The sequence below is a fragment of the Platichthys flesus genome, chromosome 2, assembly GCF_949316205.1.
Source record: "Platichthys flesus chromosome 2, fPlaFle2.1, whole genome shotgun sequence".
NCBI classification, from domain to species: domain Eukaryota; kingdom Metazoa; phylum Chordata; class Actinopteri; order Pleuronectiformes; family Pleuronectidae; genus Platichthys; species Platichthys flesus.
In genome coordinates, this window is record NC_084946.1 from 2,733,692 (window position 1) to 2,753,364 (window position 19,673).

Genomic DNA, 19,673 nt, shown 5'->3' on the forward strand with positions numbered 1-19,673 from the left:
TGGCAATGAAGACGGATTGTATACTGGGACAGTATGTGGGGGCACTGGGTTTTCCTGAAGATTTTTTCACTGACAAGAATTACAATGGGAATGAGCTTCCCATGACTTTTAGTCAACTGCAGTGATGGCAAAAGAGGAGTTTGAATGTCTGTGTTTGCAGTAAACACACAGGCATGTGATTGGCCCACAATAATGTCTTTTAGGACAAGGTTTGCCATCTTTGCATTTACAGGATGTCTAAGTGCAGAGTCAACTCATGTGTCTTCTCTCTCCCTTGTGTTACAGGTTTTGTCCAGAGGGATGTGTTTTAAAACCCATGCTGCTGGGAGGTCAAGAGGTGACTTGCCTCTATAAAACACCACTGGAAACAAATGGTGAGGCACTGATGTCTCAGATTTTGAAGGAGCCTCCTCAGACTGTTTAAAGTAATGAATGCCACTTGATATAGTTGCCGATTTTAAAAGGGAAACACATGAATATTTTCTTTTTCAACAATTGTTTTATTTACGTTGTTTTTTATTAACATGGTTTATCTGCAGAAGAAAACTAATCAAATCATGAAGGGATGACTATTCAATTTGAACCCATTTGTGGAACTATTTGAGCTGAGATTACACCACATGACTTGTTGTCTATGGATAGGGAGTCTTCATTCATTTCAGCACACTGCATGTACTTTCAATACATCACTCCATCTTTCACTCAGATTGGCTTAAGTTCTTGCTGACTCCAACAAGATTTCCCGTAAGTTTGAAATCAGATGTCTTCGCAGTGTATTCGCCGTGTCATCGCCACGTCCATGAGCCTCTCTAATCTAGGAAGTCTTTGAAGAATTCATACAGAGTGATAACTGACTGCTGATCTAGTGCCGATCAGGAAAACTTGTCTGCGACAGAGAAATTGGGCTGAAAACTGTGTACTATGAATCAGACTTTCGTGCAAGAGTTAGATGTGAGATCACTTTGCTTGGCCTATGTACTGGATAGTGGAATATTGGAACTGTACAGTATGTTCCCTGAGCACTTCATTAGGACCATCTGGACAGCTGTTTATTCATTCGGTTATCCAATCAGTCAGTCATGCAAATTTGAAATGCATAAAAGAGTGTTTATATGGAGGATTGTAACATGGTAACTCCTATAATGAATGGAGACATGGTTTGTAACAACTTTTCTTGTCGTCTTTCCCTCAGCTCTGCTGCCATGCCTCCGGGGACGGTACGTGGTCTTTCCGTGTTAGCAGTTCGGGCCCTGCTGTCTCTCCTGCTGCTAGCCATTGGCTGGCCCTTGGTCTCATTACCATGTGGCGTTGTCCAAGGGGCAGACTCCTCCCACTCAAGTCCTTATCCCACCTTTGTCCGGAATAACACTGTGTTTGAACACTTGGCCCTGCATCCTAACCCCACCGTGGGTTTGGTCTATATTGGGGCCCGAGATCACCTGTTCCAGTTGAATCGATACCTCCAACATGAACGCCAGGATGACACTGGACCTGTCACGGACAGTCGGGATTGCTTACCTCCTGTTACTAAGAGTAACTGCCCACAGGCTAGGACCACTAATAATCACAACAAGCTCCTGTTGGTTGATCCTTACTCCATGGAACTGATCACCTGTGGGAGTGTCAACCAGGGAATATGTCAGAAACGTAACTTGGAATATGTGGATGAGATACTATTCTCCACCACAAGGCCAGTGGATACCCAATATGTAGCAGCTAACCACCCCAACGTCAGTACTGTTGGGCTTGTTGTTCGGTCCAATCCTGCCAGGCAGCCAGTTCTGTTTGTGGGCAGGGGTTACACCAGCAGCCATCCACCTATTTCTACAAGAAATCTCCTCCAGGAACCCATCTTTTCTTATGAGGAGACTGCTAAATTGGCTGTGGCTGGCCGTCTCTCCGAATATGACCATCATTTTGTGGCCTCGTTTGCCCACCGTCAGCATGTATACTTCCTCTTCTACAGACGGGACCTCAAGTCACAATCACGTGAATACCGCACATATGTCTCTCGAGTATGTTTGGACGACCAGTCCTATTACTCATATGTAGAAGTACCTTTAACGTGCCGTTCCAGGCCTGGAAAAATGTATAACTTGCTCCAAGCTGTTCAGCTCGGGCTCTCCAAGGATGATGCTTCTAATCAAGACTCCGACATTCTTCTCGGTGTCTTCTCCACTCATTTGGCCTCATCAACTCGGCTCAGTGAGGACTCTGCCCTCTGCATGTTTAATCTAGTAGATGTTGACCGCAGGATCAACTCCACCAGAGACCTTTGCTACACACAAATGGGTAAAGATGCAGGAGTGGAGGCAGCCTATATTGAGTATGAAGTCAAGTCCAACTGTGCCAATCTGCCAGAGGTGAGCTCATAAGGTTTCATTTGCTTGTTTTTGTTGTAACGTTTCATAAAACTCAACCGCAATGAATTAGCATTAGTAATTGGTTTTAATGAATTTGAGTACAAACCTTTTTTCCTAATCTAAATTTGTTGTAGACTTGACATTGTGGGGAGCAGTCATATAACATCATCTATGTTTTTTCCATCTTATGATACATTTCTTTGATGATGGTCTGAGCCAACATAGCCTCACTATGATGTATGGCAGTTGTTTAAAATCACAGTTCTGCTCTTTCCCCCCCAAAGGTTTATTTCATACAGCTCTAAAACAGTTAAATAATCTTAGAAGAGGTGGTCTTTCTCTTCAGGCTGGGACACCCACCTCCACTGCTAATACAAAGTAAATTACTATAAAAAACCCTGGATTACCCATTCACGATTATCACTCCAGCACAATCTGCTAGTTTGTAGGGCAGCGTCCTAAATATTGATGATTTGAATCTTCAGTCAAGGAGACCCTGAGTCAGATCTCATTTTGTCATTGGAGTTACACACCGTTTAATTGTAGCTGTGTCATTTACACAGACGTAGGCAGCAGATAGGAGCATGACAGGCTATAAACTTTTATTAGACTGAAATGACAGGATTTGACTTATAGTCTAGTCTCAAAATGACCTGACTATCAAAGTAATTTGAAATGGAAATGGGGTGATGGAAGTGCGACTTTCAAAGTAAAAAAAACAAAAAACTCTCCTGTCGTCCACTATGATTAACACCCTTGATTCTTTGTTGTGCTAATATCTTTAAACAGCCACAAGACCTGGACAGTAAGGCTTTAACTAATGACTATTTTGATAGTCGATTAGTTATCGATTATTGAAACGATCGACTAATCGGATTATGAATGACACAAATTCAGATTTGCTCTTATTTAGCAAACAACTTTTAAATTTAGCTTGAGGTTGTTCGAGGCATGTGATGACTGAAAATAAAGACAGTAAAGGTTGATACTTCATTCAAAAAAAATTCTTGCTGCATATAAGGGTATTGTTGACAAAAAAGCAAAGAAAAATCTAGTAATTGTCCATTTAAAACCAAGGACAGGCAAAGTGCTAATAAAAAAACAAAACAAAATCAAGTATCCATTTTTCCTGTTAACAAAAATGACAGGGAAAGTAACAGCAACAACAACATCAACAAACAAAACTATGGTCTTCTTCGGATATAATTGTGATTAAAAAAGATGTTTGTCAGGCAATAGGATAACATTACGCTTTTAAACTCGTTAAAAGAAAGTTTAAACCATATTTTGTAATGGATTCTAGAATCGTGCGGACAAGTATGAACGTTTAGATTTAACATCTTACCGAGGTGAGTCCGCATCGTCTACGTTACGATGTCAAACGTGCCTCCTCCTCAAATGCGCGTGCGATGCTTCCATGGAGAGCAGGTCCGCCGTACAGATATTGCTGATAGTTTTTTCTGGGCTATGTTAATGGTGAAGTTCCCCGAACTTTTGAGTTCCTGGTGCGCGATGGAACGGACGCCGCCATTGGTCCATTTTTTTTGTCGCTATTGCACATGCGCGACTTTCAGAGATAGGAAGGAAGCAAGATGTCTCACTCCTCAGCTACTTCCACCAGCCCCGGTAAAATGACGTTAAGAACAGCAGCAGGGCACTGTTGCTCTGTCTTGTATGTGTATGACTCTGCTTTTTTACTGTGAGATATTTATTTTCTTTACGTTTGTTTTTTCATTTTTCTATCTAGAATTATCATAGCTCCTTGTGAATCTAGCGGGCGATCCCCTGCTGTGCGCTCACATCAACTCCTGCAGACTTTCTGCTGACTATAACACTGCTCCAAAACACTAAATCGTCTCAGTATAAAACTGAGTCAGTTAATCTTCAGGGATACCAATGTGTCCACAAGTGACAAGTGATAATGAATAGGGTTAGGGTTGGGGGGGGGGGGGGGGGGGTAGTCACAGACTCAAAAACTTAAAGGAATCATGATGTTAATGTGTTTCTTTTAATGATTTTGAACTGTACATTGAATTTCTGAACTGTACATTGAACTAAACTAGAATTATCACAAAGCCCTGTCAAGTGTAAAAAATGTTACCATAGAATGGTGTGCCTTTAGGCACTCAATAAATTTGGTTATCAAAATAAAGTATAAAACATTAATATTTAAAATATTAATATTAAATCATAACTTTAATTGGTTAAAGTTCTCGCGGGGCACCACCCTTCATAGAAGGGAAAAGATAGCCAATTCATTGATTAGATCAGTCTCATTTAGATCTAGTTCAATTAGAAATCTCAATATTTTACCATTAAAGATTATATAATGAACAATGAAGGTTATGGAGTTCTTGGCAAAATTCACTTATGCAATATTAATGACAGATCATCTGTCAGAGAAGAACATTTATTATGAACATAATAAAGTATAAAAACTCAAATTACTAAACAATCAAACTGACTAACAAGGAGGTGTGTGAGTGTGTGTGTGAATGTAAATAAGCATGCTTTAAAGAATGGTCCCTAAGGCAAGAGCCCCCCCCTTCTTCTGAGGTTGCTTTACGGCCGTTGCTTTACGGCTGAGGGGGAAGGTTTAACTAGGTGAGATACTATGCGTGTCTGTGTGGATGTTAATCAGATAATGATAGCCAGGGACAAAGCCTGTGGCGAGCCTAACTATTAATCATTTAACTTATGCCTACAACGTCACAGCATATATCAAACTTGTAAACACACCGAATAGAGTAAACAGTCTTGCTTAGCATGTATAATTATTAAGCCCAGATTATGTTACCAGTCCGAGGAAAAGAAAGTTGCTGTTCAGTTTGCAGTTCTGTGACGTCTCCTGGCTTTGTGGTCGTAGAGTTCTGCATTCGTGATTCTGTCGAGTCGTGTGCTCAGATGCTGGTTGAAGTTTTCCTGCAGGACATCGCGTCGCTACGAGGAGTTTTGTAGAGCTTGAAGGGCGAGGAGATTTCCTTGAGAAGGGTGAGCTGGGAGCTGCACCTCTGACCTCCGGTTGTGGGTTGGATAGAGAAGGAAGCTGGATCAGAGCTTGAGCAGCCTTCCGCCCTCAGAGAAATGGAAGAAGAGAGGCTGTAGCAGCCTTCCGCCCTCGGGAGGATTGGAGAAAGAGAGGCTGGACAGCCTGCTGGCCTTCAAAGGATTGTAGAAAGAGAGAGAGCTTGGGGAGACCTCTCCTTATATTGGCCCCGGTGACCTCACGGGTCTTGGACCAGAGTGACCAATAGGAGTTGACCCTGGTGGTTCTTGACACCTTTGTGTGACATTGCCCAGACCCCAGGACATGCAGCATCCTGTTACATCCTCTGCGAGACTGAGTTCCTGGACTTTCTAAGATCAATGGAACCTGTGGCATCTTGGGGGATTGAGTCCACTCCAGCACATGCGCCATGTTTGTTACAAGTTTGACTGAAAGGAGGCCTGTGGTTTGCACAAAAACCATGTCCCAACACAAGAAAACACAGAAACGCTGGAGCAGAGTGGTTCAAATCGATGTAAAGCGTCATGGAGCATGCGCATGAAGTGAAAGAAGACGAAAGTCGAGATCCTACTAGCTGAACGACTTCTCTACCACCTGAAATCACTGTTACCACAGCAATCAAACAGGACTAGTTAGAATCGAGCACTTCGCCATAACCCTCGTTTGTGTTAAGTTACCGTTTTGAAACTTCCATCTATATTACAAATCTTTTCACGTAAGATTTGGCCGTTTTGAACAATGGTCAGATGAGAATAGATTAAGCAGTGATAGATTAAAGTGTTGCCTGTTAATGTCATCCCTTTCCTAACCAGATTGTTAAAAACATTGATATGGTTTATGTTGTTGCTATTATGAATAGACGCAGCAGGGTTAATAAGGGTTCAGGCTGAGGTTGCAAGGGGAGCATTGTTGCCAACTTAGCAACTTTGTCGCCAAATCTGGCGACTTTTTAAATCCTCATGGTGAAAGCTACTAGCGACAAATCTAGCAAATTTTTCTGGTGTTATGGAGACTAGCTCTGCCAGAGTGTCTCTTTTGAATCATTTTTCTGGTCCCAAGCCCGGATAAAGGAGGAGGGCTGGACGTAGAGCTAGCAGTTCCACCCCACATAACAGCCTTTTGATTCAATTTGATATTCTAACATTTAATAATACAGGAAGAAATGTATTTATATATGTGGGTCTAGATACAGCATTAAAGTCATGAAGTTATTTTGAGAAGTGATGGCATATTTCAATGGCAAGATAAAAAAAAAAGAATCAACAGAAGAATACGGAAGCGTATTGCATTCATTTTTTATTCATTGGGAATTTATCTCGGAATTTCAGAGATAATTATCACAGAAAAACAGAATTATTTTTTAGTTTAGTGAATGTAATACTCTTCTGTAGAATAAAGCTTATTTGTAGTTCTAAACATAGTTAAGGTGTTTTTTTTTTCTCACTTTTTGTATGGCCTACAGCGACCATTACATTATGCAAATAATGTAATTAGGCGATGGCGTCACTCAGCGACTTTTAGGGGAGCCAATAGCTACTTTCTTTACTGAGGAGTTGGCAACAATGGAGGGGAGGCGTGGTGTGTTCACGGTTAAATACAACAAGCGGAGAAAGCAGAATCGCGGGCTGAACGGCGCTGAGAAATGCGCGTCCCGTTTTAACAGCCAGGCGCCTGCGCGCTTGAGAATTTCGCGATGCTGCGCTTCGCCGTCTTACCGAGATCAGTCTTGTACAGCCAGGGGGAGTATTTCCCCTCTAACACCCAAAGTGGGTCAAATCCTGTCATCCGGTGGTGACCGGAGAGATGCTTGTCAGGGGCAGGGCGTGCAGCACTTGGGCTCTTCTCTGCACTTGGACCCGGAGCAGGAGAGCTCCTCCGGCTGCTACTCGCAGGAGAGTGGCTGTTACCATCATAAACCTGGGAGCGTCAGGTGGTTCATGAGACATGTTCTCAGATGCTCTCTGTCCGCTGGTGGGAGGTTGCTCACCTGTGTTGGCGCGCACATGTCAGTGTGTGCGCGCATCTGGATGGAACTCCGCCGTGCACGATACAGAGAGCAGAGATCTAAACACGCGACCATGTAGAGACAGACATGACATTCCTCTGGCGATCTGGCGCTTTATTACAAAATAAAAAATAAAATTAATAATTAAGTTGAACTTCCAGGGGGGGCGGGAGGTGCCGTTGGCGGGGCGGGGCGCCCCCCTTGTAGAACGGTAGGGGAAACACTGCATATCCTAGGAGGGTCACAGAACTCCATGTCATAGCCAATGGTAACCTGACTGCTGTTAAGTATGGGGACTAAATCCTTAGAGCGATTGTCAGACCTAACGCTGGTGCAGAGGGCCCTTGGCTACTCCTGGTGCAGCGGAATGACTGGCCTCATGTGGGCAGAGTTGCTCTTCAGTTTCTGGATGACATAGACATTGATGCAATTGACTGGCCCTCAAGACCTAAATCCATCCACTTGAGCACCTATGGGATGTTATGTTTTGGTGTATCCGACGCTGCCAAGTGCAGTCAGAGACTGTTCAGGAGCTCACTGATCCAGGTCTGGGAAGAGATTCCTCAGGAGCATGCCCCGAAGTTGTTGGTATGCATACAGTGTGGTTTTGAATCCAGCCCTTAATGGGTTGATGATTTTGGTTTCCTCTCACCTGGACATTGTGTTCACACATGCACCTCCCCTGGACAAAATGTGGAGAATCTCTGGAGTTCAGTACATGTCTGAAAGCAGCCTAAGAGAACAACAACTGTCTAGTTTGGAAAAAAAATAAAAATTCTATGCTTAAATTTGATTTCAAATGTTTAATAAAAACTGACAATCATAGCTGCAGTCATTGTAGTGTCAGAATATTAGAAATCATTCAAATCATAAAAATTAACTGACGAAATCCTCATTACTATTACCTCTCAATAACTAACACTCAAAGAGACTCAAGATGTTCAGAACTCTCACAAGTCCTTTTTAGAAGGATGTAAAATCGTTGGCTAAAGTGTCCTTCTGAATGGAAACTAGTGCTAATTTTGGTTGTGCTGCACAGTAATTAACGTGAGTCTTTCAATGCACAGTAATCCCTCACAGTTTTAATAAGAATTAACATTTGAAACCAGTGTAACAACTTTCAAAGAATTTCACCGTTGTCGACTGTAAAGGTGGAAACAGTTTCATCCTTAAAAGCTACTTACCCGACACTTTCTTCAGTGAAACCACATAGTTGTGAACATTATGAGCTAGACAGCAGTTAGTCTTAAAGACTGTGCTGAATACAAGGTTTCATCTGCAGAGAAGTTTCTGTACTTTGGAAGCTGTCTATGTCTGTCCCCCTCCAGCAAAGTGACCTCTGGATCAGAGAGGATGAAATGTAATTTTACGTTTTCGTAACAGACAAATGTAATTCTGTGGAGGAGGGATTGAATTAGATATTAGATTGGCCCTCTCTCAAGACCAACGCTAGTGATCCATATTTTATGTGGTGTATTCATGTTTCTTGGTGTCTATCACATGCAAGAATTGCATTTTTATTAGTGGGCTACTTTGACATCTTTATTATCACTTCCTCCTGAGACGAGGACATCAGGCAGCGCTGACCCCTCAACCTGTGCAGCCATGTACAGCAGATTGGCTCAAAGGGAGAAGGTAGTGCGGGCGGTGTAATTTAATAGGATTTCTGGTCAGGGAGCGATCGATCAGCTGCATTAGCCGCACTTAGTGAGGTGGGGCTGAGGGTAATCTTTAACAAGGCCTGACAGGGATGGATAAAGACACACCAGGCAGAGACAAGGCTCTGAAGTAGAAAGGAAGAAGAGATTAAGGGATACAGATGCACAGCGGAGCAGAAAACGTGGGGTGGGAAAAAGAAGGGACAGACCAATATGTGTCTAAAAGTAAAGGTAAAGAACTAAGTGCATTGTTTTAACATGTGTTAGACAACCTTTTAATCACAAGTCATCATGGATCATAATGAGTTTGAAAAGAGAGAATTATTAGAGCAGCCTCTGACGGCTAGTCCACTCACTGGAAGTTCGGCAGTTCGATGCCAGTCTCCCACATTCTGTGTTTTGAAGTATCTGAATATACTAAATCTCATATTGCCCCCAAAGGCTGTGCCAACAGTGTATGGGTGATGTATAATAAACCAAGTAAATGGTTATGTATTTATATAGTGCTTTTCTAGTTATTATTACCACTCCAAGCTCTTTACAGTACAGTTTTACATTCACCCATTCACACACACATTCATACAGTGCATCTATTAGCAGCACTTTGTTGTTCTATGATGGGGCAATTCGGGGTTCAGCATCTTGCCCAAGGACACTTCGGCATGCAGATGGGGAAGACTGGGGATCGAACTGCCGACCTTCAGGTTCGAGGACGACCGCTCTACCCCTCAGCCACCGCCGCCCTTTATGTGCTGCACATAGGGTTGCAAAATTCCGGGAATATTCAAGTTGGAAACTTGCCATGGGAATATACAGGAATTAACGGGAATTAAAAGGGAATAAACTAGACATTTTGTGGGTAATTTATACTTACTGTATTTGCCTAGTCATATACAGACTTAAATATTAACATTTTGTTTTGTCATAGGCTGATTTGAGCCCTGAGGAAACTTTGGTTACTTGACTATATGCTTCTGGATCTTGGTGTCATTCTTAACATAGGTCTATGCACAGTATTTGAAAATGTACACAGCCTTTCCTTCTACATTGGCTGGAGTGAAATGTCTCCACTGTTTCTAAAAAAACACTAAAGCAATCCCAGAGATATTAGTTGGCCAATGGAATCGTCTTTAAAAATATTTTACAATTGATGGATAAATGAATAGAAATAGGCTAGATGAACAGATGAACAATCCTCAATCAGCATGTTAATATATTTCCCCAGCAATATCATCGAAACTTACCTGACTAGTCCTGCACACTACAGCAGGCCTCAATAGCCCTGCTGTAGTGTGCAGGATGCTGGGAATTATCTGTGCATGTGATGGAGAAATGCTCAGTGGAGGTTTGAAATTCATTGTGCAGCGTGTGCTGCATTCCATACATCTTTAAAATAGAGTTTTGAGTGATGTTTTTATTGCTCAGTGTTTAATTTAATTTGTGTATTTTTTTTTAAATTCCCGAGCTTAATATTCCCATGAAAAGTTTCCGGAAATTTTCCGGGAATTTTTCGCCCCTTTACAACCCTAGCTGCACATAGATGCAATGTAGTAATGTGTGTGAATGGTTGAAAGATTAAACTGTACTGTGTAGAGCTTGAGTGTTCAACAAGACTAGAAAAGTGCTATACACTGTAAGTACAGACCATTATACCATTTACCATCTTATGCCTTAAACACCCAGTGAACAGCAGCAGAGTAGTGACGCCCTGGATTTAAACCTTGAACTGTCATGTGATAGAAGCCTCATCAACACAAGTTCAGAGCATGTTTGAAAGTATCTTAAGTTAAACCATCTTGTGGCATTAGAGGATACATTAATTTCAAAAAAACAAGTTGCACTCAATTATCAGATAATCCTTTTTTTTTAAGATTAACCCTCATATTTTTGCAATGAGCCAAGCTTCATCCGGATGTTTATTATTGTTTATTATTACTATGTTTAGTTATTTTGTGTCAATTTCGTGGCTTGCTCCTGACTTCTCATGTATGAAAGCGTTAAATCTGATTTGAAACCTGTTAAATCTTTGAAAGGATTTGGACAAAGTTCAAAACAGGGGTAGGTGACTTTGCTGGAAAGACGCAAAATAATCACAGGGAAAAATTAAGAAGTACTTATCATTTATTTCCCTACCAAATACCAATTTGTCTGTCGTTATTATAGCGCCACCATTAGGTCAGCTGCACTGCATGATTTGCCTGGGTGTTTTTATCTAATAATGGAAACTAATCATGATAAGGGTAATCCTCACAATTCCAAGAGGATTCCAGCACCTACAGTGATTGTATTCTGAAAAAGGGAAATCATAGTGAACCATATGGCGCAGAGCAAAACAATGATGAGACATCTGGAGCTGAAAAGAGATTTACAGTCTGATTAGGATGTCAAATCTCAATTGGATCCCTGTACACAAACAAATCTGCCTCGGCCCCTATTCATTCTTTGCTCGAACAATTCATCTGCACCAGGGATGGACTCTCACGCGAGGTCTAATCCGTGGTGAGTGACCAGGATTCAGGATGCAAATTTAGCTATCTTTGCTGTTTATTTTACTCCCTGGTGGTTATTACAGCCTTTGGTATTCATGGACAAAAATGCACATGATTGCAGTCTGCAGTAATCACAGACTCCAATCAGCCAGTCCAGTCAGTCTTTGAGCGTCCGAACCATGTTCCTAGACTGTACGTCATGACTTCATTACTATTTCCGTGTGCATACTGTATTTGAGGCTATTCTTAGCATGCAGTCATCCCTGCTTGTTTTCCTCTAATGGTTAGGTTCTCGTGATGTGGACAAAACAGGCTGTCTAAACTCTCTGTCGCTACACATAGCTTAATCAATGCTGACTATATTTAGCTGTAACGGACAACGTTTAACTATGTTATTTCAGGCAAGTTAGTTTAGAGCTGTGGTGAGATCAGAAAAAAAGTATTTGGTCTCTTATCCATTTATATTGTATGTGCCTCAGCACTTTCTATTAAAGGTTCTCGTGATCCGACCTGTCACCTGTTTAAACACACATGATACATACACAGTCACTCATATCAAATTGGTTAATGCCCACATGCCCTCTGTTATGGTGGTTGAGGGACGTTCTTATAGAAGTGTCTGTGAATTCTCACAGCACCTGAGCACTAGTAGCTGTCATTGAGTTTTCTCAGTGACAATGTGCTAGTGGTTATTAAAAGTTAATACATTGTGGAACTTTTTTACAAGCAGCAATACCACTAAAGACGTATTCAACATCGCTATTTTTGTTCAAGCTAGTTTACTTTGGGTAGAGACAGTTATCTATGTGGAGTTAAAAGGGTCAAATGTGGTGTCATAGACTATCACAATAAAATTGATCCTTGCAGGTGAATCTGCAGTATTCATTGTCATTTTAATTTCAGATTTCTCCAGGAAAAAACACATTAGTTTTCACCTGCTGCCTGTCCATCTTTATTTCATTTTTACCCATGCCTGTACCATGAATTTATATAAATATATGTTCTTCTTTACTCTTTTTGGGGGTTACCTGTTGGGGAATTGACCCGGTGCAGGACTCTGCTACCTGTGATGGTAACACAAGAAATGCTGCATTGCACTAATAAAGACAGGAAGAAAACCACATGCTAGATTAAAACAAAGTGTTCAAAATCTGCTTTATAAATGTTTTAATTGGAAGGAAATGATCTTGCAAGTTCATTGCCTCTACTTCCTATTGTTAAGATTACGAATGAGGAAGTAATGACCCTGCTATCAAACGTCTTTGTGGAAAAAATAATATGCCTCGAAGAAAAAACAACAGCCCTCCCCTCTGCAAAACCGTGGGAACAAAAACAAAATGTCTATAAGCTTTAAAGCACAGAGCGTAGAATTTTGTTCCCCACCCCCAGCCCCTCCATAATAAATCCTGCTGGGAGTACACAATCTGCTGTTATTTAAGTGACTTCTTGACTTGTTCAGAAACTAATGACAAATCTCTTGAAACCCATGTTACAGTCTCTGATTTTTTTTTTCCATGTGCCCCTACCATTAGAACACGCTGGACGCCTACCCCTGCGGATCTGACCACACCCCTAGCCCAATGGCCAGTCGAATCCCTGTGGAGGCCGAAACCATATTGGATAGTCCGTCTGCCCGTCTCACCGCTGTATCGGTCAGCGTAAGGGCGGGACATACCATCGCCTTCCTGGGAGACTCCAAAGGGAACCTACACAAGGTAACAGTGTCAGAGATTTTAATGCTTGCAAAGACAAAGAGGAATTGTCATTAACGCTTGATTTAGGTAACATATAGTATATTGAGTATTTCTCATACTTTGCAGTACTTCTTGCTTCACATGCGTGGCAGTTGATCCTGCAGACATCCAGTTTAGTTGCTTCTTCTGTTAACTGCCAGATGCCGGGCTCCATCCATTCTCTTGCCAAAGGTTTAAAATAGTCTCGCTGCTTAGAGGCAGACATAATTCAGTTCTACAACAATAATCTCTGAGCTCTGAGCTGAGTCCTGCTGCTTGTGGAGTTTATATGTTATTGTTAGAAGGATGCAAGATTTTGTGCAGACTTTGTACTAATTTAATCAGGTTAGGGTTAATCCAGTAAATGATGCAAAGATGGATTGTCAAAAACATCAGTGTGTAACTTGTACTGTTATGTCACTGACTAATGACCAATAAATAAATTCAGAGTAGAACTTTTATAAGTAAATGCATTAACAATAGTACCTCCAGAGCGACCTCAAGACAGTGCTGGATTTCTGACCATTCTTAAAAGGGAGCTCAAAAAGCTCTTAAATTGAATTATTAATGGACTTCATAGTCATTAAAAAGTTAACTTTTTGAACTTCAAATCTTGTGGGCCTGACTGCAGCGACCTGTTCACCAGACCGTCAGTTTTATTTCCAAGGTGTTGTGGTTTAACATAGGGAGTCCTGGTTGAGTCACAGAGGGGTTAATTAAGACAGTGTATTGTGGGTTCAGGGTCAGGGTGACAGGAGAAAGAGGATAATGAAGAAGATGTAAAGAAGACAATAAGCATAAACCTAAACATTTCACATGAGCATTTGTGTATGTTTGTAAGGATATAGGTGGTGCAGATTAGTAAATGAATATATATCAATACATTTTTATCAACCTTCTCAGTAAGTTTATCATTTTAGTCGTACAGTCAGTTCTTGAAGTTAATCAGCTGGAAGCAGGAAACAGGGCAAGCATGAGAATCAGTGGTGACTTGTCGTAAACTGTGGAGGCTTGACGACTTGTCAGAGCATTTCCAAAACAGAAGGTCTTTTGCTTTGTTACCGGTATGCAGTGGTTAGTACCCTCTAAAAGTGTTCAAGGAGGGATGACCCCTGAACCAGCAACAGTGACCTTGGGCAACCAAGGCTCATAGATTATTGTTGGAAAAAAGGAAGGGCCTTATGGTCCAATCTCAGAGAAGAGTTAGCACAACTTAAGAAGGAGGCTGTAATAACACAGTGTATAGCAGCTTGCTGTGTATAAGTCTGTGTAACTGCAGACCGGTCAGAGTGCCAATGGCTGACCCCTGTCGAAAGTACCTACAATCAGCATGTTGGAGCATTGTCAATTGTCAATTATGCACCACTCATTTGGCATCTTGTATTTTTTACTTAACAAATGTGTCAGTGTATTTTTCAACATTAGTTTAGAAAGAAATGCGTCCAAACTAACATACGGAGCTCCTGCTGTGTTTCCTCTTCCATTCCTGAAAAGCAGAATTTCATGTAGCCACTTGTGCCGTCTCTGCTGCGTAGTCTCTGTGTTTAGCTTTCTCCTGAAAATAATGCTCCGGGGTATGTTAGATACCTGATGAAAACAGTAGATTCTGTAATAGCTCTTTTATTGGCTTGAGTGATTTTTGGTTTTTTATCTAGATCTTCAGCAATGTTTTAGCATTTAATCACACATTTACACGATGCAGGTTTGAAAATATGAAATAGGACTATATCTGAAAAACGACCTACTTATTCCAGAAATCTTTGTCTCTCTGACAATGGTAAGAACCTAAATCGTATCAATTATTTAAGTGCAGTGTTAAGTTTGGTGTGATTTCGAAACACAATAAATGTAATATTAATCAGTTTTGAATAAACAGGTGACCAGCGCTCTGTAGCAGCAGCGACTGGGACTAATCAACATAAGTTACTTTGTCGGTCACTTCAGTTCTGGGTTCTTATTACTGAGTTGAGCTTGGATAATCGGGTGAACAACTCTTTGTGCTGCAGTGGTGGCTTCAGGGTTCTGTGGCCTGAGCCCAGTTGCTGGTCTTTTGGTGATGCAGCTCACCAGGTAACTTTCTAATTTCAGCGAGAAGCTGCATTACCACAGGTTTAATGCTCTAACTTAGGAACAGAAGGGAAGATTGTGACCACACTTCCTGCTTCTTTACTGGTTGGTGGAGGCAAACAACCACAAAGGAGTCTTGATTCTTTATAAGTAATTGACCCTGGAAATAAGTGACAGAACAATCAGAATTCAAAGCCTACCTAAATTTGTGTACTTTCATATAATGTTATATAGCATTGTCAAATTAAAGTCTTATGATTGCCAGTCTTATGACTTTTTAAAGCAATTTGCATTTTCAGTTTGTGGCAGTGGTGCTTGCCAATTGGCTCTCCAACACACAGCCAGAGATGGAATTCTTCCTTTTTACAATATTTATTTGTCACCACACACGTGTTCAAAACATAAACTGAAATCACACACACAAAGTGACAAGCTTTCCAGCTTTAGTCCGGCTTCCCTCAGTCTCTTTAGTCTGTGAGTCTCTGAGGCGCCATGAGGCAGAGAAGCCGCTGCCTTTTAAGTGTTAGGACCAATAAGCTAACAGCTCTCACTAAGCTCTCACTAATCCTCTGGGGTGCAGGTGAGGGTTCTCTCCCAGCCCCCTCACCTCCACACAGTTGTCGTACAGTTTGTATTTATTTTCTTGTCAATTGATAATGACATTGATTTGTGTGCATTTCCTCAGGTGTTCCTGGGGCCAAACGGTGAAGTGGAGGAGTACTCTGTCATCACCATTCAGCCGAATGCAGCCATCAGCTCAGACCTCATCCTTGACCAGAAAGAGGAACATCTCTTCATCATGACCCATAACATGGTACTTCCACACACACAGAGATACAACATACAGCAAATGGACTCACATTTTTTGTTTTTATTGCTCTGTAGTAATAAAGCTATAGAGAAATAATGAAGACTGTCTGCCCCAATTCTCCTCCATCACCAAGGCCATCTGTAGTTGCAATTATTCTAATGACTATATTTTTAATTTACATTGTTCCGCTGACAAAAGTGGGCCACCTATTCTTTGTAATCAGATTTTTGGGAGCTTAGTGTAGATGTCCTGCACGACTGAACATGATTGTGTTGTCCTGGTTCCAGCTGCAGAAGAGGCCAGTGGCTGAATGCCAGCAGCACCCAGACTGCTACTCCTGCCTGCTGGCCCACGACCCCTACTGTGGCTGGTGTGTCCTGGAGGGAAAGTGAGTTAAACGCCAGCCGTCAACCCTGCCTTGGATATGTCCTCTTCTAGCTAAATGGATGAATTACTGGCAGTGTGTAATAGAATTCATCAAATCAACTAAATGATTTGTGACAGATTTCATAAGTGTCACGATACAATTGTCACAGTCAAGATAAAATCTGAAACAGTCACCGAATCTCATATGTAACCCTAGACACTTGATCACATAAAGAGATACTGAAGATAGTAACCAGATTAGAATATTATTTATGTGCATTGTTAACAATGTAACTTTTATTATAAAAATAACATGGTTATTTGATGCCTAATACTAAAACGTAGTAATACAGTTGAACAAGTACAGAAGATTCAGTGAAATGACACATCGATATCGAATTTTCTTCAGCGGAGATCAAACGATACAATTTGCCAGCGACCAAAGAGTTTTGCAAGTCACTGAGAAAATCCCCTGATTGGCGCTCTCCTATCGTTTCTGGATAGTAGGAGGAAGTGGATACATATCGTCCATCTTTTCTAACATGTCTATGGTTCACACAAATGTTGGCTAACATAAGCCACTGTATGCTACTCATTAGACAAAGCACAGCTCCAGCATCAAAATCCCTCTTTATGAATTGTGTTTTTCCAGGAGGGAGAGTGTTTCATTTTTATTCCATAAAGATAGTTACGTGAAAAATAATGCGCCTCATCTTATAAATGATTATTATCATAGCATACACCATATTATACTACTGATGTGAAAGTATTGTTCTTCTTATTTTTAATCAGGTCTAGTTGAGAAAAAAATAAGTTTCAGTGCCAGCTTGCAGTTGAGTATCCTCAGACACTGATGTTGTTCAGAACTCCAGTTTCCTCAAGGGAAATCATGTTTCAGCCTGATGAAAGAAATCTACCACATCACGTCTCTGTCACAGTCTGCCACTCTACATCTGTGCTTCCTCTTTGCTCTGCCTCAGCACCTGGTCTCCCTCCTCCCTCTCACCTAGATCATTCCCTTTCTCACTCCTCTCTTTCGCTTTTTACTACTTTTTGGCTTCATAACAACCTTCCTCTTAGATTCATTTTAGTTTTTTGAATCAGTTTGTCTTTCCTTGTCAACTTTTTATTAGTTTCACACATTCCTTAGGTTAGTTACGGTATTTTGTCTAGTCCAGCTGAAGTGGCAACCAGACTTTTTTACAAGTCATAAAAACATGTTGACAATCCAGGAAGGAGCTGGTGTGTAGTTTAACAATCCTAGTATGATTTATGAATTTGCATTATACACAGAAGATGGCTTTTCGTAGTTTAATTTGATAACAATTTCTTTATTGAGTGAGAGACATAGAGTTTGAGAGTGTGACTACATGTGTGATGTAACAGTGCAGCCTGGGCGGTGTTTTCATTGCAGGTGTGTGTTGCAGTCTGAGTGCACTCGTGGGAACCAGGCAGGTCAGTGGCTATGGAGCTTCGACATGGAGCAGCAGTGTCTGACCGTCCAGGACCTCATCCCTTCCAACGTCAGCAGCGAGGAGAGCAGAACGGTAAGAGTGTAATACATTAACTATTGATGCTCCGTGCACATGATCGGACCACATCCTACAACGTATATGAGGGAGCATGAGGATCTTTGTTTATGTGTTTACAGAAGCGTTTGTTTTATAGTTTCTGTTGACTCAAGATTAAGATAAATATATCCTTCAAGCACAGACAGATTCTTGCACTGATGGTACAGTATGTCCATGATCATATTCTGCCCGTGCGTGCTCCCACATACCAAAATACCAAACAGATCTCATTCCACAATCCCATATCAGCTGAGCTTTGTTGAGGTTTACCGCGGGCTGGTTGGTGGTACTGTTTGTGTGTAGGTTGTGTGTGTTTTTAAGAGACAGGGAATTGAGAGAAGATCAAACACTGGTTCATCAGAAGAAAGGATGATATAAGAACAGAAAAGTAAAAGTAAATAAACTGGGGATATTATGTAGATCAGGTTGGGTCACGCTAAGGTTTCCCTGTGACTATTGGTGAGATACAAATAGCTTAACTAGCTAAGTGTTGGGTGGGTTTCTTCATGGGTTTAGCCAATATATAAATATCATGGATGATGTCATAGCCCCTGACAGCTTCCTCCTCTCTTACAGAGGGTCTACGGCATTTCACATTACCACTCTTTACAACTGAGGTGAGCCGAAACATATTGAGCATTACCTCAGACCAACTACAACAGTAGAGACCACGTCAGGTTCCACTCCTCTCAGGCAAGTGCAGAAATGTGAAGCTGCAGTGACCCAGCCTCACCAACACTGAATGGTTTAAGACCGAAAACATCTGCCTGGTCTGAAGAATCTGGCTTTAAGTATTTATCCCATTATTGTCACAGTTGGCAATCTTCTAATGGCTACTTCTTGCATGGTAGTGTTCCATATTGAAAAAGTATAAGTCTTAAACTGGATTTAATAAACGTGACAGTGAGTTCAGTGACCTAAGTCACCAGAGATCCAGTTTTCACATCTTTGTAATGTGGTAGAACATGAATGTGCAAGTGATAAAACTGCTGAGATTGTGTGATGCAGTTTGGCAACATGGAGCAGAATCTCAGAGGAAAATTTAAATTTCTTGTGGAATACATGTGTGATGTAACATAAATGTGTGGTGTCCTAAAAAAGTGGTCAATGAGTGCAAGGTCCTATCAGTTATACTATGTCTCATGACTAAAGCAAAGTCATGAAGTCCAAGAAATTCATTGCAGACCTTTTTTTAATAAAATGTGGCTAGGTATAGATCTGGGCGAGGGTCTACACCTGTTTTTTAAGTTTTGTCTGTTCCATGCAGCACAGTGACCTCAATATCTGTGAACTACAAGACATTTGGAACCAGAGTTGGATTATGTTGGTCACATAATCCAGAAAACACCACAGAAACTGAAACATCATCTTCAGAAAATGCAGCACAGAAACAGTCCAAACTCAGAACAAGATGGTGCATTATAACTACAGGAATTAGTTTGGTGTCATTCATGTTCCGGCAGCAGGGAAATCCAGGAAATCTAGTCTTGACGAGAAGCAGGGGAGATTTATGTGTCAGACAGTTGAATCACTTACTTTCATTTTTAACTTCACTGTCCTCTGCCGCAGCACATGTGTAGACTCACTAATGCTGCTTTCTCTG

General features: G+C 41.3%; 1 protein-coding gene across 2 annotated transcripts in view; it reads left to right on the plus strand.

Moving 5' to 3' along the window:
• Positions 1 to 19,673, plus strand: part of plxnb1b (plexin b1b) — a 109,308-nt gene that overhangs the window by 63,636 nt on the left and 25,999 nt on the right. For both annotated transcript variants that reach the window (XM_062394487.1, XM_062394494.1), the window contains exons 3-8: positions 286 to 374; positions 1,193 to 2,363; positions 13,055 to 13,237; positions 16,008 to 16,136; positions 16,421 to 16,521; positions 17,914 to 18,046. In XM_062394487.1, the coding sequence (XP_062250471.1) occupies positions 1,203 to 2,363; positions 13,055 to 13,237; positions 16,008 to 16,136; positions 16,421 to 16,521; positions 17,914 to 18,046 (1,707 nt within the window). In that variant the 5' untranslated portion in view covers positions 286 to 374; positions 1,193 to 1,202. The remainder of the gene's footprint in view (positions 1 to 285; positions 375 to 1,192; positions 2,364 to 13,054; positions 13,238 to 16,007; positions 16,137 to 16,420; positions 16,522 to 17,913; positions 18,047 to 19,673) is intronic.